The following is a 25,767-nucleotide window of genomic DNA, read 5'->3' on the forward strand; positions in this document are numbered from 1 at the left end:
TGAAGTTGACAAAGCTCCAGTCAAACAGCATGGCCTTGGTCACATGGTAGTCAAGTTGTTGAAATTAAATTGTTTGCAGAAAGGATACCAGCTCATTACCTGTTTTTAAAAGACACTTATTTTAATGGTAGCCTTAGACAGAACAGGAAGGAAATGCCACCAAGGCCTAAAGATAGATCTGATGTAGGAAAAGTAAAATATTATAGGAGTAATGAAATTCTAGTTGCAAGTTATCATGAAATGAAAACAAACCCTCAAAAAATACCCAGTTTTGCTCTTGTCCACTAATGCTGTAGCTAAAAATAAAATCAACTAAAATTATGAATAAAAAAACAAAACGAAATTAAAAAACAGATATAATTCACAAATACAATGTGTACAAGCAGGGGAATGGGAGGGAGGGAGGGAGGGAGGGAGGGAGGGGCAGATGCTTCAGATATGATGTACACTTATCTGGATGAGAGGCGCACTTCAAAATTTTGGAAGAAGGAAGTGTTTTGAATCCTAGCTATGATGGTGCTAAATTCCTATATAATTCACAAAGAAAATACCTCCAAAAAGAAAATGACCAGACTACAATTTACTTCTAGTATTATTTAGGATTTGGAATGGAAAAGTCTAAGAAATCCACTCCCTGCTGGCTGATTCCACAGAATAGTCCATCTAAGTAGGAAAAGGTAAAGTTAAAAATAAAACTCAAGAATTTGTTTTTATGCTAGATAAAACATGACATTTTATTAATTTTATGATATGTATTAATTTATTGACGTCTTTTGGTTTTTGTTTGCTTAATTGAACCTTTGTGTAGAGGCTAAATCCATTTGATATTTCTCAATAGTTTTAGGAATTCCTGATTATTATGGTAAAAAGTCAAGAAAATAATTATAGTAGATGTTAATTCTAATGCTCTTCCTCTTCGCAGTAAAGTACTTTTTAAGGTTATTAACAGTTTATATAAGGTGTAATAAAGCGACAAATTTCTTGCTGCAGGCCATGTAAACACATGATGAAAAAGGTATAAAAGTTTCCATAGACGAAAGTGCGTGGCTCAATTTGAATAAAACTTAGTATGCAAAGCCAATACTGCACACCCTTTCAAGCTGCTATATCATTAGTTTAAAATTTGAAACTGATTCATACAAAGCTGATAGTAAAATACGTCGCGTGACCGGCAAGTTCCGCACTGCCGCAACATGCTGCCGACAGGATTAAGTTTCTGCGTACATCCAGACTACAAGATCAAAGCATATGACAAAAATCCACCCCGTGATAAGGCTTCTGAAGTGGGTAACTTCATACTTGGAATATACAGTGGAAAGGAACATTCAAAATATTATGTTTGTACCATAACTGAAAGTAATGGCGATATTTATTTTGTAACCAATTTTCGCAAGTGCAACGATGAAGCTGAACTGTTTTGTGAGCCACCGACGAAAGAAGAGTGCTTTTTAAAGGTAAGTGAAATCAAAAGAAAATTACCAGTGACTCATTTTACTCGTGGGAAATGGTATTTTAATGAGTCTATAACAGAAGCAGAATGGACAAAAATTGTTTTTTCATTTTATTACATTTTTTTTTTCTAGCCAAGCTTTCATTCCAACTGTAGGCTACTTAAGCGTTGAATGTTCCGTTGTTTTTAAATGTTTTACTTCATTTTACATTCACTGTTATTAGTGTTAAATAATTGTGTGACAATTCATAAAAACATTTTACTTTATTAAGTAGGCCATATGTCAGTACCGGTATCTGTAGTTATATACCTTATTATTATTATTATTATTATTATTATTATTATTATTCTTGTTTTGTTTCGGCCAACTAAGGACCACGTCATTTCAACTGTTTCCCTTGTGCTTTAATGTTGGTCCAGTACTCCTTCATTCGTATACGGTGTTGCTCCTTTCGTTCTTCCGTCCATGCCTTTCCAGTTTTCATCTTCGGCTTTGGTAGGAAACTCTGATGTTCTTGGAGTTTTTTCTTAAGTGGGACACGCTCCTGGATATCTTCAAATGAGATCCCAATCTCCTGCAGATCTTTCTGTACCTCACTGAACCATGCCCCCTTTACCTTTTTCTCTTGGAGGAAAGTGAAAATGTGGTTGGTTAACCGTGTTGAATTCATTCGGGCCATGTGTCCATAAAAAGTAATGCTCCTTTTTCGCATCACATCAGTTATTTTCTCCACATGCGAGTACAACTCCTGGTTGTGCCGTCTCCTAAACTCGCCGTTGTCTTTGACTGGACCTAAGATTTTTCTCAAAATCTTTCTTTCCTTGGCCTCCAATTTCTCCATCATGCCTTTTTTGTTCATGGCGAGACATTCCGCAGCATATAGAGCCTCTGGCCGGATAACAGTGCAATAGTGTTTGATTTTTGCATTCAGAGATATAGATCTTTTGTTATAGACATTTTTAGTCCGATGGCAAGCCATTTCCATTTTATTCATGCGTGAAGAAAAGGCTTCTTTCTCGGACAAGTTAGATTCTATCCATTCACCAAGATACTTAAATTTTTCAACTCGCTTGACTTTTCCGTGAGTCCCTTCTAGCTCACTTGGCGCCAGTTAGATGTTTGTAATGAATTTAGTTTTCTCAAAGGAGATTTGGAGGCCCGCCTTTGCAGCTTGTGTTTGAAGCTGGTTGATCTGCTTCGTGGCCACATCCAAGGAATCAGCGAAAACCGCGAGATCATCTGCAAATGCTAGACAGTCAATTGAAAGGTTCTTGTTCTTGTGGCCTAGTCTGACTCCTCTTTCGACTCCTTCATAACTCATTTCTCTGCGCCATTCACGGATCACTTTCTCAAGAACGCAGTTGAACAACAGAGGCGAGAGACCATCTCCTTGCCTAACTCCTGTCCGTATTTCAAAGGCCTCTGAAATCTCTCCTCTAAACTTCACTTTTGAGATGGTGTTGGTGAAAGTCTGTTTGATGATCACTCTTGTTTTACCGTCCAAGCCAAATTCCTTTAAGATTTGAAGTAGGGTAGTTCTATCAATTGAATCATAGGCCTTCTTAAAGTCAATGAACGTTACTACAAAAGGCTTGCTCCTTAGTTTAAGATATGAATGGACAGATTTCAGATTCATAATCTGCTCCACACATTATTATTATTATTATTATTATTATTATTATTATTATTATTATTAAGAATGAAGCTTGTAGTTTTACGTGACTGATAATCTCGGTATCATAAGCCACGGGACCTCATTTTTAAGCGAAATCTGAACCACCGGACGCGATTTTCACCTCGAAAATAACACATGCATTAATCGGGTCTCGAACCCAGTCCATCTTGGTTCCAAGCAGCTTGACCGCTGCGCCATTACACCCCTTCTTTATTATTACTTACTGCGATATTAAATATACATTTTATCATTCAGTGATTGTATTTAATGCAGAGTTTAAAGATTTATTAGTCCATCATGCCATGTCGCCATAGCACTGATTCACGCATGTAATCCTGCGACGCTGTCAAGTAAACACGCGACGATCACTTTTAACTATATTACACAGACATTACGCAACTTGCACTTTTGGTTTCTTTTTTCGCAAAATGTACCTTTGTCCTTCTTGTAAACAATATCTTGACATTACCAATAAAAGTTGCCACAATTCGCAGAATTTAACAAACATGTAAAGGTATGTAAAATCAAAAGTCTGTTCTATGTAAACACCGATCGCCACGTTTAAAATTTTATAAAATCGCATGCATCAGGTTTACAACAATAAAATTTGTGGAGGTTGTTAAGTGTCATCTAGACGTTACTACGCATACATCTCAATTTGTTCAGATGGTAAGTTCCAAATGTGTGTTTAAAAAACGTACAAATGTAAACACGCAATGCCTGGAATTGACCTGCTGCAACAAAAGGGCCTTATTAGAAAAATTGTCTGGTAGAAATAATTAAAATAATACAATTAAATAATGGATCAACAAATTTATTATGACTTCTACTACTACATCACATAATTAATCATATACAATATAATGTACCCGTTTTGAGTATTTCCTGGCATTGAATAGTATAGTATATATGCAGGAAAAAAGATGGTGGACCAATACAAAGGTCAATATAGTGTGTGATATGTGCAAGAAAAGCCTGCATGGTTGGACTGCAGAAGTGTTGAGATGAAAGTTTGTGAAGTGTAAATACATATAACAGGTGTGAGTAGTGACCAAGGAAAGTAGTTTTTTTAATAGAAGAATCATCCATCTTAAGACAGTGATATTGTGCAAACTAGTAAACAATGAGTCAATGTGCATAGGAATACCAAATTTATGTGAATACAATCAAAATACTAGGACGTACAGAGATCCAAATTTGAATTACTTTTTAAATTGCACGAGCATTTTTTTTTACTTGGCAATATGAATTATTTTCATTATGTTAATTAATGAGTGAAGAGAGAGAGAGAGATCACTTAGCTACAAGAAAGTGTCAACTACAATGAAATATCTTAAAAAGTGAGGATACTATGTTATTTTCTTCAGTGTTGCATAATAGGAATTTTCTCTCTGGCAATCTTAGCACACATGGCAGTAAGGGAGCTGGCTTTAAGAAGGTTAATGTTGCTTCATTTGCTGTTGGTAGTTTTAATGAAACTGATACTTTCGAGTTGAATCCAAATTTTGCCTAACATGCAAGAATATTACTGTTGTTGTAGTGGCATTTGTGCAAAAACAGCAGGACTGTTTATTAAGTTATAACCTGAATGAGTTTTCAAGAGTAGTCAGTCAACTTAATGCTGATAGGTAACTGCAGATATTGTACTGGACCATGCAATGCACACTGCAGTTAGAAAGAGGGGCCCAGTTTTTTAACCAAGGCAATGGAAGACCTATGGCAAACAACATCTACATCTACTTTGTTAGCAAGCCTGATGTTGGTGTGATTTCACTCAAAATGTTTACTTACAACTGATATTTTAGTTTTCTTCATGTTAATGTTAAAATATAAATCTACTATTTTTGATGACATATTCAGCATCTTGGATAATTCCTTTTCTGAGTCTGCAACCACTGCTATATCATCTGCAAACTGACTACAATAAATTTGTCTTCTTCTTCTTCTTCTTCTTCTTCTTCGGTTCTGGCCTTCTAAGGACCACGTTACAATTTTAATTCTTCCTCCTTAGTTGTTCTTTCCTTTCCTTCCAGTATTCTTTCATTGTTTCACTGTGCTTCTTTTTCCTTTCTTCAGTCCACTTTGTGCCTGTTTTCTTTTCCTTCCTCCCTTGGAATCCTTCCATTTGTAAGACTTTCTTCCTAAAAATCGGTTTTTCCCCCCCAATTCTTCTTATTCTTCTTCTACTACTATGTTGTTCCTTTCCAGGTCTTTCTTGACTTCTTGAATCCAGGTGGTGGTCGATTTCTTTTCCCAAAGGTACTTGAAGATTCGTTTAGTTAGTCTATTGTCATTCATTCTATGAATGTGTCCACGAAATAGCAACCTCCTTTTACTTATTGTTTCTGATATGTTTTCTATATTCTGGTAAATTTCATTGTTACTTCTTCATTTCCAAAACTCTGCAATTTTTAGAGGACCTAATATTTTCCTTATAATTCTTCTTTTTAATATTTCTAATTTATCAAGGTTGTAGTTCAGTGCTAGACATTCGCTGGCATAAAGGCATTCTGGTTTCACTACTGTGTTGTAGTGCTTTATTTTAAGTTTTCTTGATAAGCACTTTTTGTTGCAAGTATTCTTAGTTATACCATACGCTCTTTCCATCTTTTGTATCCTCTCCTCTACAGCAGATTTTTCTAAACCATTTTCTTGAATTGTTTCACCCAAATATTTGAATTTCTTTACCTTTTCTATCTGACCAATATCCGTTACTAAAAACTTTGGGACACTTTTTATATTTGTCAAAAATTTTGTTTTCTCGGCAGAGATTCTCAAGCCTGTTGTCGGAATATTTGATGTCAGACTGGTACTACAAATATTTTTCTCGATTTTACAAGGTAGTGAGATTGATTGGTTGGATCAAACGGTTTATTTTTAACTATAAGTCTAAAAGGAAGAAAAGTGGAGAGCTGAGTTGCTCAGAATTGGAAGACTGCGAAAGAACAGTTATTAAATTTAACCAGAATGAGAGTTTTCGAGGACCTGAGGATCAAAAGCTGATTTCAGTTGTACCAATCCTGGACGAACATGGTATTTTGCGAGTGAATACGAGAGCATCAGAGAGGGAGGATAAATTTGAGTTTCGTCAGCCTACTGTCTTGCCAGGAGATCACCCTGCTGTTCAGCGACTTATTCATGCTACTCATGTTCAGAATTGTCATGTAGGACCACAGACTCTGTTGGGTATTCTCAGAGAAAGATTCTGGATCTTGAATGGAAGAAGAGTCGTGATATCATGTGTGCGAAAATGTGTTATTTGCAAGAGATAAGAAAGAGAGACTAAAGGTTTCTACACCACCTCTACTTAACGATCGCGTGAGAGATGCCAAGATTTTCGAAGTAGTTGGTGTTGACTTGGCTGGCCCGTTGATTGTGAGAGGTAATCAGAAGATGTGGGTATGTTTGTTCACATGCGCTGTGTACCGAGCAGTACATTTGGAACTGCTCGCATCGCTATCTACAGACTCTTTTCTTCAAGGACTACGAAGATTTATATCACGTAGAGGAAGGCCTTTGACAATTTATGGCGACAATGGGACAAATTTTAGAGGTGTGAGTAACATGATGGTTAAGCTTAACTGGCAGCAGATGGAGTCTTATTGTAGCATTCTAAGAATTGCATGGAAATTCAACACCCCCCCAACCTCATGGTGGGGTGGTTGGTGGGAGAGATTGATCAGACTGATGAAAGACCTGCTTCGTAAAGTTCTGGGAAAATCTTCCCTGACATCTGAAGTATTAATGACTGTTTTATGCGAGTGTGCAGCAGTTAAACATAAAAATTTCATTGTTCCGTATTGAAAAGTATCACAGTTAAAATTGAAATAATAAATAAAGAGGTCCAACCTATTCAATACTAAAGAATAAGAAATGCAGTGATTACATTCTTATTTAATAATACGTAGAAGTGGTACCGGTTTCAACCCTAGTCCAGGTCATCATCAGCTGATTAAAACATGAAAAGCAATGCATAGGAAAAATAAAATAAAAGATCAAGTTCACTCCGGATCAGTAGAAGAGGCAATATAAAAAATGACGGGGGTAGACACTGTAAAATTCAGAAGAAGTAAAATGTAAGTCACTTAAAAGAAACAGTGTGTAATTTTCTGAGCGGCAGTATGACACGCAGTGTTAGGCAGAGTCTTATAATGTTTGTGAAAAGCGGAGAACGGTTAAATGAGCTAGCTTGTATACACTGTTAGGCACAAAGTCATAACACAATCGAACACACTTCTTATTCTTTGGTATTGAATAGGTTGAACTTCTTTATTTATTATTTCAATTTTAACTGTGCAGCAGTTATCAATAGCCGCACTTTGACTTCAGACATAGAAAATCCTGATGGCTTGTGACCAATCACGCCAGCGATGTTTTTGCGAGAAGCCCATGAGATACGTGTACTGGATCTGGATGCGATGGGTGGATCTCAACTGAGGAAGAGAGCAGCCTATCGACTGCTACTGAGAAATGCACTTCATCAGAGATTTCGAAAGGAATACCTTGGCCAACTTCAGTTGAAACAGAAGCAGCATAAAAAATTTATCAAAGGAGATGTGCTCATTGAGATGGACAATCTCAATAACTAGAGTGGCCGCTGGGCATCATCGAAGATCTCTTACCTGGGAAGGACGGTCGTGTAAGAGTTCGTACGAAGAGAGGAGTAGTAATGCGCCCTGTTCAACGTCTAATCCAGTTAGAATGTTCCCTGTCATCAGTTGAAGAGATCAAACACAAAACTGATGCCTCGAAGAGAGAGGCAGACCTAGAGGTAGACTGTACTAGATGTGGAAGAGTGGTGAAGCGACCTGCACGGTTTCTGTAATGAATGAATGATTGTTGCAATTTTGTTGAATGACTGAAAATTGCAAGGTGGGAGAATGTCGGGATATTTGATGTTTTGGTGTTGGTCATGTTTTATTGTGAAGTGTAATTGTAACCTTAAAACAGAAAGAAGTGAAGATCGATCAGTCCTTGTAAAAATTGTAGTATTCGCGAGTCTAAGTATTGCATTAAATGGATTGAGATACCTAATTATTACACGACATATGATATGATATGTTCAAACATTAACACCTGTCATGTTGGCTGTCTTTTCAAGGAGATTGACTTGCATTGCTGCATCTGTAAGTCTTTCTGAAAGCATGGCAAAGTCATCTGCAAATGCTAGGCATTTTATTGCAACACCTTTGTTCTTCTTCCCCAGCATGAGTGATAATATTTTGGATTCTTTCAGTTTTTCATTCCAAATTCTTACAATTTTCTCCATGACACAATTGAAAAGGAGTGGAGATAGACCACTGCCCTGCCTGACACCTGTATTTATTTTGAAAAGTCGAGATATCTCACCCATAAATTTTACTTTCGAGATAGTGTCTGTAAGTGTTTCACGAATTAGGTTTGCCAATTTAGTTTTAACTCCAAATTCACGGATTACTTTATCTACGGTTTCCCTATCAACAGAGTCAAAAGCTTTTTTAAAGTCAATTAATGTTACAACTATGTCTTTGGAGTTTATTAATCTGTGTCGAATTATAGATTTCAGGTTGAAAATCTGTTCAGAGCAAGATCTTTCCTGTTGTCCATTTATTTTAATTTATTTTGTGTTGGTCTTGAACTTCTTTATAGCTTTTTCAATGAATACATTAAAGAGGTATGGTGATCAAAATCAAATCAAAATCTCTTTATTTGCAAATGAGGTATCTACCTCGGTGGCAAATGGTACACTAAAATACATTGTTGTCAAGCACTAAATATTAAATTAACAAGAGAAGAAAATTTTCCTATAATACAATATTATAAAATTTACGCTAACAATGTTTTCTATTAAACACACAGCTCATCCTTAATAAATTTATATTGTTTACAAAATTCTACTTGTAATATCTCCTGTACTACTTACAAATATAGTCAACTGATATACAGTATGTGGAATTACTTCAAATGATACTATACAACTGGTATAAGATTAATATTTACATTGCATTTATTTATTCACTATTTTTTTTTTTTTTTTACCCGTTCTGGATCCTAAGTAGCGTAACGACCTGCTGCGTCATAACCAGAGCCCCTTTTGCCACCACTTTTCAGAGTTCCTGAAGGGCCTTCACAGCTACCGTAGCGGTCCCAGGGCCCTCAAAGTCCCCACTGTACTTCACCCCTACAGGCAGTCCCCTACTTTGGCTGTCCAAACTCCTTAGACCAGGGGATGGAATTAATTTATTCACACACATTTTTTTTATTTACAATAACCTGCACTATCGAATGCCCTCTAACACTTCATTTATTTTCTCTGTTGCTGTTTATTCTCTTCTTGAATATCTGTACAGATTTTGGAAAAGGATCAAACACTACCACTGGTAAACTGTTCCACTCCTTCACACCCTTCCCAATGAATGAAAATTTACCCCAATCGCTTCTGCTAAAATTCCTTCTAATTTTATATTTGTGGTCAGTCCTGCCGATATAATTATTTTCCAACTGAAGCCTCTCATGGATATCTCCCCATGCTGCTTCTCCTGTATAGGCTCTATATAATCATATAAGTCTAGTTTTCTCCCTTCTCTTACTTAAAGTTTCCCACCCAAGTTCCTTTAACATTTCTGATACACTACTCTTTCTCCTGAAATCCCCTCTGCACACTATTTCTTTTATTAGGTATTCTTGGTGAGGATCCCAAACACTGTTTGCATATTCCAATAATGGACGAAAATACTCAAGTAACTTTTTTTTAAAAATTCTTTGTTGCATCCTTTAAGTAGCCTCATTATGACATGTAACGATCTGTATGCTTTCCCAACAATGTCATCAATATGACCCTTCCAGCGCAAATTACTTTCAAATCTCACACCTAAGTATTTGCACTTGCCATCTTTTGGGATAACTACCTCATCTAAAGTATATTCAAATTCAGTTTTAAAGCTCCTGTTTGTAAAAGTTGTAACAGTTGATTTGCCTCCATTAACCTTCATATTATTTTCTTCAACCCACTGTTGGATAATATCAAGGTCCCTTTGTAATTCTGAACAATACTCAATGTTGTTTATTTCCCTAAAAACAATTATGTCATCTGCATACAATCTTATTTTTGATGTTATATTGTTCCCTAAATATTTGCGTATATTAAGAAAAGTAACGGACCGATTATACTACCCTGTGCAATTCCCTTCCAAACTTTCTCTTCCTGAGATACATTATTTCCTACTTTGACTTTCTGAAATCTTGAATTTAGAAATGTTTTTATCCAACGTGTAACCCTTATGTCCAATCCTATTCCCTCCAATTTCTTTAATAATATTCCATGTTCCACTCTATCAAAGGCTTTGGAAAGATCTATGGCTATGCAATCTAACTGACCTCCTGAATCCAACTGTTCTGATATGTCCTGCTGAAATCCCACCAGTTGTGCCTCACAAGAAAATTTCTTTCTAAATCCCTACTGGCTCCTCATGAACCAATTTTTATCATTGCATATCCCTCTGATGTACTTCGATATTAAACTCTTCAGTATTTTACAAACTATACTGGTCAGGCTGATTGGTCTGTAGTTCTCTGGTTTCCTTTTATCACCCTTTCCTTTATAAATTGCTATTATTATAGATTCCTTTTATTCCTTTGGTATTACACTATTATTTATGACATAGTCAAAGAGAAATCTTAAATAAGGCACTATGTACCACCCCATTGTCTTTAATACCTCCCCAGTAATTTGATCACTTCCTGCTGCTTTTCCTTGCTGAAGCAGTTGGATTTCTCTGAAAATATCTTCGTTCGTGAATGAAAAGCTTCTTGTTTCCCTCTGTCTCTCTCCCTCTCTATCTTCTGTTTCGGTTTCCAACTCTTGACAATCATCTACCGAATCTCTAAATTCCCTACTAAATAGGTTTGCTTTCTCAGTATCTGTTAAATAGTGTTCACCCCCTTCTCCCACCATTGTAGGAATTTGGATCCTTTTCCTTTTTGATTCCTGATATATGAATACAGCTTTTTCCATTTCCCTTTGCGGTCATTACCCTCTTGAAGTATGTCATTCATATAATTCTCTTTTGCTTCCTTTTCCACTCTATTCAGTTCCCTCATTAGCTGTTTTCTAGTTTCTCTACTCTCCCTACCCTCTTTGATTTTCCTGTTTACTATTCTACATTTTCTTTTTAATTTTCTTATTTCCCTTGTATAATAAACAGGGTCTGAGGTCCTTTTACCCTTCTTAACAGGTACAAATCTCTTCTCTCCTTCCCAAATGATTCCTTTAAATTTAGCCCAAAGTGTATCCACGTTACTCCCTTCACTTACAATAGAGTAAAATAATATATTATTATTGGTCCACCTTTTCAATACAAAATGAAAATTACATAGGGACTAGTTTCGACCTAGTAATAGGTCATCATCAGCCTGAAGTAAATTAAAGCGTAAATATCGAAGAAAAACATAAACAATGTAAACACAAGTACAGTCTTTTTAAAAGTACATACCATGTGGGAATTTGAGTAGAGATATATTAAAAATAATAACTCTTCCAATTGACGAAGCACTGAGCGGAAGTTATGTAAAGTTCGGTGCGCCGTATATTATAAAAGACCACTGTGCACTAAATGATGTAATAAAGAAGAAGAGTAGGTTGAATGCTGGCTTCTTCTTAGCTGTTGTATATTCGAAGAAGATTACGTCGTATTTTATAAGGTATTGAAAGACGTCAAAATACATGGATGTTGGAAAGGCTCTTCATTTTTTGGAACAAGGCAATTGTTGCGCGAGGAGGCTTAGGAAACCAGAGAAGCGCTATATTATGTTAAAGAATAGAGATCCTTAAAAAAGTTCCGTGCGTCGTATAAATTGTGGAAATGGAAATCGAAAAAACTTGGTTCTTAAGCGATAATGTTGTTCATTCAGAGATCAATTGAAAATAAAGATTCGTAACATTGTCTTCTCAAGATGTTTATAAAGTAGAATTAATAGACGATGCGAAGTATGATACTAGGAGAAAGCTCTTCTGCTTCTGGAATCTTGAAGGACGATGGATGTTTCACGAGGTGGAATAACATATATGGAGTTAAATAAAGGTGGATATAAATTCGCAGTTCAATGCGGACCATAAATTTGATTCTGAATAAAAGACAGTAAGATTTTTTTTTTTAGCTGAAGAGAGAAACGGAGGTAGGTAAGGATCAAAGGAAAATTTTAGAGGAGGTGAAAGAAGGAAAATAAAGGTATGAGGTTTTTTTTTTTCAGCTGAAGAGAGAAACGGAGGTAGGTAAGGATCAAAGGAAAATTTTTGAGGAGGTGAAGGAAGGAAAATAAAGGTATGAGATTTTTTTTTATTAGCTGAAGAGAGAAACGGAGGTAGGTAAGGATCAAAGGAAAATTTTAGAGGAGGTGAAGGAAGGAAAATAAAGGTATGAGGGTTTTTTTTTAGCTGAAGAGAGAAACGGAGGTAGGTAAGGATCAAAGGAAAATTTTAGAGGAGGTGAAAGAAGGAAAATAAAGGTATGAGTTTTTTTTTTTTAAGGTGGGGCTGAGGGATGTGGGAATATGGAAGAATGATTAAGAAAAGTAGTAAAAATAGAATGAACAATCGGACCTTTAATATTAGGTTTTGATTGTCTGAAAAGTTGAATTAGCAGGTCAAAAAGAATGTTTCTCTTCAGCTAATAATAATAATAAAAAAAAAAAAAAAAAAACTTACTGTCTTTTATTCAGAATCAAATTTATGGTCCGCATTGAACTGCGAATTTATATCCACCTTTATTTAACTCCATATATGTTATTCCACCTCGTGAAACATCCATCGTCCTTCAAGATTCCAGAAGCAGAAGAGCTTTCTCCTAGTATCATACTTCGCATCGTCTATTAATTCTACTTTATAAACATCTTGAGAAGACAATGTTACGATTCTTTATTTTCAATTGATCTCTGAATGAACAACATTATCGCTTAAGAACCAAGTTTTTTCGATTTCCATTTCCACAATTTATACGACGCACGGAACTTTTTTAAGGATCTCTATTTTTTAACATAACATAGCGCTTCTCTGGTTTCCTAAGCCTCCTCGCGCAACAATTGCCTTGTTCCAAAAAATGAAGAGCCTTTCCAACATCCATGTATTTTGACGTCTTTCAATACCTTATAAAATACGACGTAATCTTCTTCGAATATACAACAGCTAAGAAGAAGCCAGCATTCAACCTACTCTTCTTCTTTATTACATCATTTAGTGCACAGTGGTCTTTTATAATATACGGCGCACCGAACTTTACATAACTTCCGCTCAGTGCTTCGTCAATTGGAAGAGCTATTATTTTTAATATATCTCTACTCAAATTCCCACATGGTATGTACCTTTAAAAAGACTGTACTTGTGTTTACATTGTTTATGTTTTTCTTCGATATTTACGCTTTAATTTACTTCAGGCTGATGATGACCTATCACTAGGTCGAAACTAGTCCCTATGTAATTTTCATTTTGTATTGAAAAGGTGGACCAATAATAATATATTATTTTACTCTATTGTAATCACAGTTCAATACGGATCTATCATTATGAAACTTATTCCCTTCACTTATCCAACAACTGAATTGTGATTTAAGGTAAGTCCCAAATTCATCAACTTTAGTTTTTCTGTACAATTTCTTGTCTTGTGTAATCCTCTTATTAGGCCTTTTTGGTACGAGTCCTACATCCATTATTACAGCCTTATGGTCTCCTATTCCTTCAATTACCTCAGTTTTATCAACAATTTCCCATGGTTTAACCAAGAATACATCTAGTAATTTACTGAGACGAGTCGGTCCTTGTACTACTTTTGTAAATCCTCCCTCCCAAATTAACTTATTTGCCAGTTTCTGTTCATGGGCTTCACTTGCAGCTCCTTTGCATTCGACTTCAGGCAAATTTAGATCTCCCCCAATTATTACCATATCATTATTATTGTTTTTACGAGTATAATCTATTATTTTCTCAAAGATTTCCATGTCTCTTTCCTCTCTTCCAGGCCTGTATGTTCCTATAATTCCCACCTCCTTCATATTATCACAAACTAATTTTATCCCTAATATTTCATCCCTTTCATCGGTAAACCATTCATGTGAACAGTAAGTTTCCTTCACCAGAATAAACACCCCCCCTCCCTTTTTATCTCCTCGGTCTCTACGATAGACTGTGTACCCTTCTGGAAATACTTCTCTATTACCCACCCCTTCTTTCAACCACGATTCCACTCCTATCACCACATCAGTTTCATAAGATTCCATCAATGTACCGAATTTTAATTGTTTATTTACTACACTTTGACAGTTTACCAAGAGCAATCTCAGACACCCTTCCTCCCTAAAACTTGACTGTTGCAATTGGGTAACTTGAAATTCCTTACTATCCTGAGTTTCTTTTTCTAGTTGACTGAGCCAGCTTGAAGTACAGCTGGCTCTTTCTACTAGTTTTCCTGGTCAGTATTATAACTCAAGGGAGTTGCCTGTTTTACAGTACATATCTTAAGATTAATGAAATCTAGAACAATATTTGCTATCTTTCGTTTACCTGAATTGTTTAGATGGAGGCCATGTTTTGTGTAACAGTATCTCTCGAAACTGCTGCATTCAATAACCTGAGTATTCCGAAAATGTTTACAAATTTTAACAATATCTGTATTGACCTTGTCCACTTCAATGTTCACACACGAGTCTCTACTCAAATCATGCCTGTGGGGCACGTTCACTACAAAAACGTTAGTGTGGGTCAGCTTCCCTAGTGTATGTTTAAGTTGTGATCTTACATTCTTGGCGTCGTCGTGCGCTACGTCGTTCGTCCCACCGATGATAAGCACTGCATCGCCGCTCCCGAAGTTCCTAGTTGCTGCTTCTACGTTTTCCACAACACTGCTGATAGAAGCTCCTGGATATATTTCTCCGGTCTCTGCTATATTCTCGTCGTTAATCACTCCCGCAATTCCCCTTCCTTGGCTATCACCAAACACAGCTACCTTCGCTGATTTAGGCCTAACTGGGTCTTGAATCTGAATTCTAGGCCTAAATTTAAAACTCGGCACGGCAACGGCAGCGGATCGCGATGATTTGGTTTCACGCGCGCGATCACTTTCTTCCTGAATAAAATGATTTAGGGCAGAAAACCTATTTCTGATGTTTATTTCCGGAAATTCAGTTGTAGATTTCTTCTTAGCCGGCCATCCACGAACTACTTGACACCACGTGCTCGAGTTTGTTACTTGTACCGGTATATCACTCGAAGAATGGTCAGTCCCAAATTCTAGCGATCGCAGTCTTTCTTTTAATTCTTGATTTTCAACTTTAAGAGTCTCATTGTCCTTTTTTAGAATGTTTATAAGGCGCTGAAGTCTAAAAACGGTCTAACACCGAGGTTAGCCGGTTCGAGTCCCGTTGGTCGAAAAAATTTTCACCATCAGAATGTTGGCCGGCAGGGTAGGGGAGGTGGTGGTATACAATTTCTAATCACTAGATTGCGTGCCAAAAGCCTGGATTAAATTCCAAACCTCTCCGCAGTGCTCATATGGAGTGAGGGCATATGACGCTGTTGATGGTGATTCGTCCGTCGGATGGGGACGTTAAGCCTTGAGCAGACCCCTTGGTGCTATTCGACAGGAGTAGGCTATGTGCCGGCACCGGGTTTCACCCTCTCCCTACTATCATATATCACGTCATTCATTTCATCTCATTAACTCCTCTGATGAGGTTGACGTCAGGAAGGGCATCCGGGCATAAAAAACCGCCACGACAAATTCATCTCACCTCATACCCGACCCCGTAGGGAAACGGGACAAGGGTTGGACAAACAAACAAACAAACATTGCTGCAGTCATCTGCTGGAAAACACGCACCAAGATTGTCGCGCCATTCATGTGACCATAATCTGTTGAGAAAACAATGGGTTACGTTACCATGCAAGAATTTCAATGATATGTCATTTTGTTCCAAAGATATTAACTATCAAAGAGTGTCTACATTTTTCTGGAGCCCTCTGTATTTCTGATTTTATTTCTCTTTATTTTTGGTTCATAGTTCTGATGGCTTTTACTCTTTGTTTAACAGAGCTGACATTTCCAGTCAGTTGTAAGAATGGGCACATCATTAATTTGTTCTTTTGGGCATTTTTATGTTCCTCTTTGCTACCATTACTTCTAGCAGCTGCAGGATATCCCTTTAATTTTCAGATTTCTTTGCATTTTCCCTTTTGGATAGTGGAGCAATAACTCCTTTTATTCTCTGTGATCCTGTTTTCCATGCTGTAATATTTTTTCATCATGAAATAATAATAATAATAAAATAATAATAATAATAATAATAATAATAATAATAATGCAAAAATGGCATTTGGATGAAAAGGAAATCACAGAAAATCTATCAAGTACGGTAACAGAAAAAATTACACACACCATTAGAAAAAAAGGATTAAAATTCTATGGTCACCTGATCAGGATGGACAAAAATAGACTAACAAAGAAAATACTAAATCTCGCAGTATCTCTAAAAAATCAGAACTGGCTTACACAAATAAACAAAGATCTTCAGAAAATTGGTATAAATGAAGAAATTTTGCAAGACAGAATTTTTTTTTTTCAGAAATCTCAAACAAATACAAATTTGCTGATCAACCTAAAAGACCAGCTACAGGATGGACAGAAGAATGCAAAAATAAGCACAGCAAACGGATGAAAAGAGTTTGGGAACACAAGAAGAAACGTTGTGCTAAACAAGTTCACAAACACTCCTTAGTTGGGCATAACGAATCAAATAATAATAATAATAATAATAATAATAATAATAATAATAATAATAATAATAATAATAATAATAATAATAATCATCATCATCATCATCATCAACAACAGAAAAATATACTGGACACCCATAAGAATTTGTAGACTTCACAAATTTTCATGCAAAATGCACTGCAACTAACATGCATGTGATACGAGATGGTGATGTAAACACATATGCCAGTCAGTGAAGCAGAGCAGTTAAAAGCAAAGCAAGAGGTGAGTGAAAGTGTGTGTACTGACCCCCACCTGCTGCAACTTGTAGTGGTTGATTATGTCCTGGTCAGCTGGGCAACTCTGCGTGAAAGCATCCAACTGATACATGTGATACATGTAACGCCATAGGGCCGCCATATCCTTGGGAATTTCAAAGTCCACGAAGTATTTACCTGCAACACACAAATACCAAACTGACCAAGCTGATAGCAACAAATTATTCAACATATTCAACAAGTATTTCTTCTTGAACTTTTTTTTTTCAAACCAGTTGCTTCCATAAATTGATATGGTAGCTTAAACTACAAAGTAGTGATTAGGCTCTAATCTAGTATTAGCAAAGCTACACAACAATATACCATTCTTACTACTTTAAAAAAATATATCCCACTCTCTCATTTACTTAAAATAAGATTTGTCATCTTACATTTTCTGGCAACAAAGAAGAATTCAGAAAACATATATGCAGGTCATTGCCAGTATTAGACCCAAGACGAGTCACACTGAAAGAGGCAAGTGGGGTCAACAGAGAAAATACTTGGGCCAAAACAAAAACAGGTAGTATGATTTGATGATTATGATGATGCTTGTTGTTTAAACAGGTCTAACATCTAGGTCATTGGCCCCTAATGGTTCGAAATTTAATGACAATTTAAAGGCTAAAAATCATCCATTGACCAGAATAAAAAAATAAGATGAGGAATGAATGGATGGATATGAATTTAAAACAATCAGTGGACCCACCCCAGAACCTATCATAAACAATAGTATTACTGACCAAACCAAACCTACGGTGTTCCTCACCTAGGTGTACCAATCACGGGCGCAAGTATTCCTGTGGTGTTCTTTATATAGCGGTACTAATCACAGGCAATGCCCAGACCCGTGGTGTTTCTCACAATGGTACTGATCACGGGTGCTGTAAAACCACAGTGAACCGCTCTCTGCTGCTATTAATCACAAACCTAGTGTGTACCTAACATAGTAGTACTACTCGCAAGTAAAGGTGACCCATGGAGTTCCCCATGTGATGGTATTAATCACAAGTAGTTTCATGGTTCTAATACAATCATCCTTGGTTGCCCCTTTTAGTTGCCTTTTACAACAGGCAGGGGATACTGCGGGTATATTCTTCGCCTGCATTCCCCACCCACAGGGGGTGGTAGTATGATTTAAAACTGCTGTCAGAAATAAACACCAGAGAAGATAATGTCTATACTAAGCAAGAAGGCAAGGAGATCCAAGTGAAGTACTGAAGAAAGAATAAAAAGACAAAGACAAAGACACCTCCATGCAGGCCATGAAGGCCTTGGGAGGAGTGGAAGATAAGGGCTTCCACCAATGTTAACCGCGGCACGTGACGGGGTAGAGTGGTTAGCTCTACACCCGGCCGCCTTTGCCCCCAGGAATTAACCTGGTACTCATTTTTGGTGTAGGCCGAGTGAACCTCCGGAAGTGGATATCTCGTTTCTTAAATTTTATGTCTTCCTGACGGGGATTCGAACCCACGTCCTTCCGGGCGAAGCGAGCACGCCTTTACCACCTCGGCCAGGCAGCCCCTCAATGAATAAAGAATGTCAATTAAAAAGAACAGATGAAGCTGTAAAACAAAACCTCAAATGCTCTACCAAACAGAATAGCTTAAGATGAAAATACAAAACTTTGTAAGAAACTGTCAACTCATAAAATCCAAGGTATCTTGTAGTATAAAAATATAAGAGTCTTCAAGAGAGGAATAAAGAAATAACATGAACCTCAACAGGAGGAAAAGCAAAATAAATTCAGACCAGACAGGCTCATCTTTATACGCGTTTTTTATTTTTATCTTAAGCTATTGTTTGATAGACGATGTTTACGGCTTTGATATGTTGGACACGAGCCAAACACGATGGATGGCAGTTTTCATAGTCCAGTAGTGAGAATGCAAGCAAGCAAACAGGAATAGTGTGCTACTGTGCAATTATCGACAAAAGAGGATGTCTGATGGAGATGCGGATGATGATGATGATGATGATGATGATGATGTTTAAAAGGGGCCTAACATCGAGTTCATCGGCCCGTAATGGTACGAAATGAAATGGCAAATTAAAAGCTCAAAAAACATCCACTGACCACAATTCAAAACGTGAGGACGAAGAATGAATGGATGGATATAAATTTAAAACGATCAGTGGAAGCGACTCAAAGTGCCTCACATGAACAGAAGCGGGCACAGAACAATAGTATTACTGACCAAGGGACTGCTTCTACAGCACAATACTGAATTGATGATACTTGTAGTCGAAAGACGTCAAAAATCCAAGTCAGTGGCCGCTCACAATGGTACTTATCGCTAGAACGTAGAGCCATGGTAGTTGTCATGTTGCGGTACTAATGAAGAGTAGTGTAGACTCGTGGTATTCCACACATTATGGTACTACTCACAGGTAATGAAATTCGCACATGTATTACAGACCTACGCTGTTTCGCACATTGCGGTGTTCATCACATAAGTGTACTAACCACAGGGACTCGTACTATCCCGTGGTGTTCCTCATATAGTGGGTACTAATCACAGGCAAGCCAGAACCATGGGATCCATCATCCCATGGTGTCGCTCATAGAGTGCTACTAATCACAGGTACTGTAAAAGCCGTCGCGCTCTTGGTTGCTACTAATCACAAACCTATTTGGTACGGAACATAGTGGTACTACACGCAAGTAAAAGTGACCCATGGTGTTCCCCGCGTGGTGGTACTAATCACAAGTAGTTTCTTGGTTCTAATTTGATCATCCATGGTCACCCCTTATGACAGGCAGGGGATACCGTGGGTGAATTCTTTGCCTGTGTCCCCACCCACAGGGGGTTGTGTGTTTGGTCCACGAACGGTATTTTATTTCCCTCAAGTCCGCCGGCAAGCCAGTTGGGACACCCCTATCTGCCACCTGGGACACGCCACGTGGGAGTATCACCTCTCTCCCTGCTACGCCAGCGTAGTAGGTTCGTGGAGATGCGGATGAAAGCTGTGTGCGGTCGTTATTGTATGACCCCGACAAGTACATGTGACAAAAGCATTATTAAGAGGGACATACTTCTCGTGGAGACAATTACTGGCCAGGAGAACTGCAGAAAGCAACAGACATTGAACTGACAGACAAAATGATCTGAAATAACCTGCAACTAACTGCTGGCACAGCAGTGGCATAGATAAGGGGAGGTAAGGGAGATATATCCCTCCCATGAGGCACTTGTACTACTCATTATTGTAAATAGATACATCCCTGCTGGGAGGTCTTGCCTTTTTCCTTCTGTTTACTGTTAGGTCTGCTTATTTTTGAACTTGGTTTCCCCAACTATAATAGAAATAGCCTCCTTAATCTTGACAGTGACAATGACCATGGTCCAACTCATCCTTAACCTGATTGCTGATACAGTGTTTGCAGAACTGCTCTTTACGACTTGGTGCAAGAATTCTTATCCTCCGCGAGTCATGTGCAGTTCTGTTTATTTCTTTCCTAGTTACATACGACGTCTATCGTGTAAATATATGTAACTGATGTTACTGAGCGAGTGCGTTTTTAATACCATATCTGTGCCTTTTATAATATGGAAGACTCATCACGACCCCATAAAGCTAGTTCGAATGCCCCACAAAATTTTATACAATCAATGATTTTAGACAAAATATATCTATTCTTCTCTATTTCTACATTATGTTTCTGAAAATTGTTGTGTGGCTGTGTGCCTGTAAATAATGTCATAGCGTAGTATTTCTCTCAAACCTAAGTTGTGTAGTTATGTCTCAAATCAAGAAGACTGGAATTTTTAAGCCAAAATGTCCAACTGACAATGGTAGTGAAGAAACAGCTCAGTGTAACAAAGAAGCCTTGCACGAGCAAAGGGGCTGGGGATGTGGCTGTAAAAAGTACTGACTGCGAAAATAGGAATTCAGCTACCAATGATGATGAGCAATCTCTAATTACAACATGTGACATGTCGTCATTTGTGAACCAGAAATTAACTGCAGAAGAACAAATCCAAGAATTAGAAAATTTGCGGGTCCCTACAAAAAACTATGAATTTCCTTTATTAGATAAATTTATAAAGACAGGAAACTCAGAATCCAAAAAGAATGATTAGCATGTTCTGAAGTTGATAAAGGAGCTTATTGAAAATTTTGCATTGTTTTTGCAAATTCTGGTGGAATAGGAAACCAGCCCTTGGGTCAACTAGTGAAATGTAAATTTTGGAAAAATTATGATTTTTTTTAATACTCCCAAACGGAATACATCTTTACTAAATGCTATTGAAAATGAGCAAGCTACACCCAGCATCAAGTCACTAGAGAGACTGTACTACAAAAAGGGTGGCAAAATATGAGGCATTGGACTATTTTATTGAGTTACTGGAATATGTTTGTGATGCTTTTTAAAAAATAACAACTTGGAGTGATTCCAGAGGAACAAATGCAAAACTGTTATGAATGGCATCAATTTTGAATTCATTGTTTACTGCAGAGACAATTTTTATTTATGGCTTGCCCCTTTCTATGATTTTCCAGAAAGAAACTAGATCTAATGAAAGCAGTATTTATTACTGAAGATGCTGTATCTGAGCTGCAGAAAATAAGAAGCCGATCAAATGATTAATTTCAAGTAATCTATAGAAAATCTGAAGTCATTGCAGAGATGTTAGCCATTGAGAAATCTATGAAGAGGAAATCAAAGATGCAGAAATACAGACCAAAAGTACATACAAATTCTGTCAAAGATTTTTATAGAATGAGTATTTACAGTCCCTATACTGATTACACAGTGTAACAGTGAAAAAACTTTTTTCACAAAAGTAGGTGTACTTTACGTATTTCTGCCTCCTGAATTCGAAAATAACACTGAAAATATTGTATCACTCACAGATTGGCACAAAACGTATACTTTGCTAATAATGATATCACATATTGAAGTAGTACATATATATGGCACATGAATCATGCTGAACTAGAATACAAGTTTAAACCAACAAAATATTGAAATATGCACACACTGAACAGATGCATACGGAGAATGTGGTAGAAAACATGCACTAATGTAATTAATTCCGTGCTTTCTTAGTTATGGTGTGATCCCTGTTTTTCCTCTTATGGGGCATTTCCGTGTGCTCACGGTGAAGCATCTAGCAGTAGTCGCCATCATCCAAATATCCCAAGTTCCCTGGTATTGTCGTTCCATGTCCTCTACATCCTGATGGAACCTTTCACTGTTTCACCTTTCACCCAGGCTTGGATAAAAGATGACAAGGTGAGAATATGAAAAAAATGTAACTTCAAACTTATTGAGCATTTTCAACTTCGTCAGCATGATCTCCACTATGTCGACATACTCTGGACTATGACTGTTTCCCAGGAAGTTTTGAACCACACACTTAAACCTTTTCTGGTCCAACGTCAAGGTGACCTCGACAACATGGTTTATTATAACGGGTCCAACGTCGAGGTCACCTCGACGTGTTTCGTTCTATTTAAGAAGTTATTTATTGAAGTTCTTTGACCTAATTGAGATTGATCGATATTCCTCAAGTTTCTAGAGCAAATTTTTGTGCACAAAGGAAGCCTTTCCGTTACCTCCAAGGAAATAATACGAGATATATGTAGCCATGTATCGTCATGGTTACCCGCGGCCTGTTAGCTGTGTTTTGTTTACATTGAGTAGTGTGTCAGTGTTGGAGATGGTCGCTCTGAATGGTTCAATACAACTAAAGGAGTACAACAGGGAAGTGCCTTATCACCTCTTCTATTCATAGCAGTTACGAATACCATTTTAAAAGAACTAAAAGAAAAAGGTAATAAAATCCTCAGGCTCTGGTGTTTGCAGTTGATGTGGCAATATGGAATGAAATAGAGGAGGGAGTGCAAAATAATCTGAGTGCATGGTGTAAGAAGTTTGATGATTATGGAATGAAATTGAACCCATCCAAAACAGTAGCACTGAAAATCAGCAGACATAATACAGAACGTAACATAAAAATATAGGACCACCAAGTTTAAGTAGACCAATTCAGGTATTTAGGAAACCTAATGGCTAGTAATAATAGAGCTGAGATAGAAATAACAGAGTAACCAAAGGCTCTAACTTTTACGGTATCATTAAGACACCTACTATGGGGTGAGAAGGTCCCACAAAGAATGAAAATGACCCTGTACAAGTCATATTTCATTCCCAACCTTACATATTCTCTGGAAACCTGCACACTAACATCAAAGGATCGTCGTAGGATTCACACCAGAGAAATGAAATTTCTTAGAACTGCCCTCCAAAAGACACGACTTGATCACGTGAAAAATGATGAAATCTAATCTAACCTAGGTCATCTAGACTTACATGGTTTGGGCATGTTAAACAAATGAATAGCACAAGGTTACCATGTGCTTATTTGTAAAAGAGAATAACAGGTAAAAGACCAGCTGGAAGACCAGGGAGATGGATGGACCAAGTGAGAGAAGACGTGGAGAGAAGAGGATGGAATTGGGAATCTGTCATGGACATCAAAATCTTTTTGAATAGGCAACTTTGGAAGACGCTCGTCTTCAAACACCCTACCCGGCTCGCTGGAAGGGCAGACCAATGATGATGATGATGATGATGTGTGCACACGTGTTGTACTAGGCGCGTTTATCTGTGAATACGAATGGTCTCAGTTGAATTTGCGATATAAAAGTGGCAAATATGAATGAAGAAGAAATACATATGCATGTTTATTTTGACAGCAGTGACTATGATTATTCATTTGAATCAGGCAAATTAGCTGCCTCTGTGGATCCGTGGTAGAGTGTCGGCCTCCGGATCCCAAGATAGCGGGTTCGAACCCGGCAGAGGTAGTCGGATTTTTGAAGGGCGGAAAAAAGTCCATTCGACACTCCATGTCGTACGATGTCGGCATGTAAAAGATCTCTGGTGATACATTTGGTATTTACCCGACAAAATTAATTCAATCTCAGCCATAGACGCCCAAGAGAGATCCGGTTTACTCTAGGTCCGCTAGATGGCAGACAGAGTAAACCGGAACGTCGAAATTGACGAGCAGACAGCCAGATGGCGTCAAATCGAAATGTCTGCAAAACGGCAGCTGAGGCCATACGATTATTGTTATTATTATTATTTTAATCAGGCAAAGAGTTTGGAGAAGTGTCAAGTGAAGATGAATGTGTAGTGAACTCCAGCATTGCAAGTGAAACTTCAGAGACTGGACCTGTATGTAAAAAAGCACAGAATTATCATTCTGAAGATTCAGAAGAAGTTCCAGTGACTGCTACAAAAGCAAGAAGACGCACGAAGGTAATGGGCCGGGATGGAGGAGGGGATATGGCACACGGCAATGATGATGCTTTACATGTTACGAATCTCGTGTATATTATAATAAACACTAAAACACCCTATGAAGCTCAGAATATCAATCAGAATATTATTATATCATTAAACTGCTTTACCATTAATTACAAATTTGTGAGATTTGTGCAAGAACTGTGGGCGATATGTTTTCAGTATCATTTTCGAATTCAGAGGGTCGAAATTCATAAAGAAAGCCTACATTTTCTAAAAAAAAATTTGTGACCTCAGAATTTATTGCACTGTGTTATTAACCAACTAGAGGAATGATTTCTAAGTCAAAATATCATTTTGTGAATTTATGTGCCTACTTAAAACGATACTGAAGAAGACAAAGTTCAGAAGCTTGCAGAGTTTTACTCACCCATTGTTAGAAAACCTTCATTCGCAGAGTTGCATTTATGGAAATCTAGACTGTCCGTGAAGAACTTTGTTCCAAGACCTGCAATTGAGGCCTTTCAGCAATGTAATCCTGAAATTTATCCCAACATTTCAAAACTACTGCAAATATTGTGAATATTGTCAGTTTCAGTATCTACAGCAGAAAGATCCTTTTCATCACTGAAATGGAGGAAGACCTATTTGTGAAATTTATCCTCTCAGGCAAGATTAAATGGCCTTTCCATGTTGTCTATTGATAAGGACATTCCCCAAAAAAAGAATAGAGTTGATTTTGACTTCTTGCTCTTTGAAAAGAAGGCGTTTTACTTTGTATATTTGTAACTCATTAAGTGATCAAGTTCTGGGCCTTTTAAAAAATGTATTATTGTTGAAAGTGATAGAATTATGCATTCGTCACCAAATTAATTCACTAGTGTAGATTACCGGTAATAATTTAACTCAATTGAGAAACAGTGAGTCATGTTTCAGATGTCTGTGTTACCGTCTTCTCACTACATACTTTCCCTCACTTAAATGCTGCAGTGTAACTTTGTCCTCCACTGATAGGTCATCTGTAAAGTGTACGACAAATTCCAGTGTCTTTTCCTAGAGGTAAGCCTCTACATCCATTTAAAATGTGCTCTGTTGTTGTTATCATCATCATAAATATCCCCACACCACCCAAAGGAAAAGTATAAGACTCAAGCTTCTCAGTTCGATGCGGAGCATAAACAACCTAAAGAAAGACGAGGCTTAATTAGGTATGCGAAAGACATACAGAGGAAAGGAAACTGACAGAAAGAAGAAATACTGCTTGAAAACAAATGGAAACAAAAGAAAACTAATAGTATTAATCTCACCTTGGTCAGCATGCCGTGGAGCCTGATGTGTGAAGAGG

General features: G+C 37.3%; 1 protein-coding gene across 2 annotated transcripts in view; it reads right to left on the reverse strand.

Moving 5' to 3' along the window:
* The window catches only part of Clic (chloride intracellular channel protein 5), a 357,007-nt gene that overhangs the window by 14,968 nt on the left and 316,272 nt on the right, over window positions 1–25,767 (reverse strand). The window contains exon 4 of one of the 2 annotated variants that reach the window (XM_067138611.2): window positions 17,160–17,299. In XM_067138611.2, the coding sequence (XP_066994712.1) occupies window positions 17,160–17,299 (140 nt within the window). Of the gene's footprint in view, window positions 1–17,153; window positions 17,300–25,767 lie in introns of both variants that reach the window. The other variant, XM_067138610.2, reaches the window with a different exon arrangement.

Source organism: Anabrus simplex, chromosome 1 (genome assembly GCF_040414725.1).
Source record: "Anabrus simplex isolate iqAnaSimp1 chromosome 1, ASM4041472v1, whole genome shotgun sequence".
In the NCBI taxonomy this organism is placed as follows: Eukaryota; Metazoa; Arthropoda; class Insecta; order Orthoptera; family Tettigoniidae; genus Anabrus; species Anabrus simplex.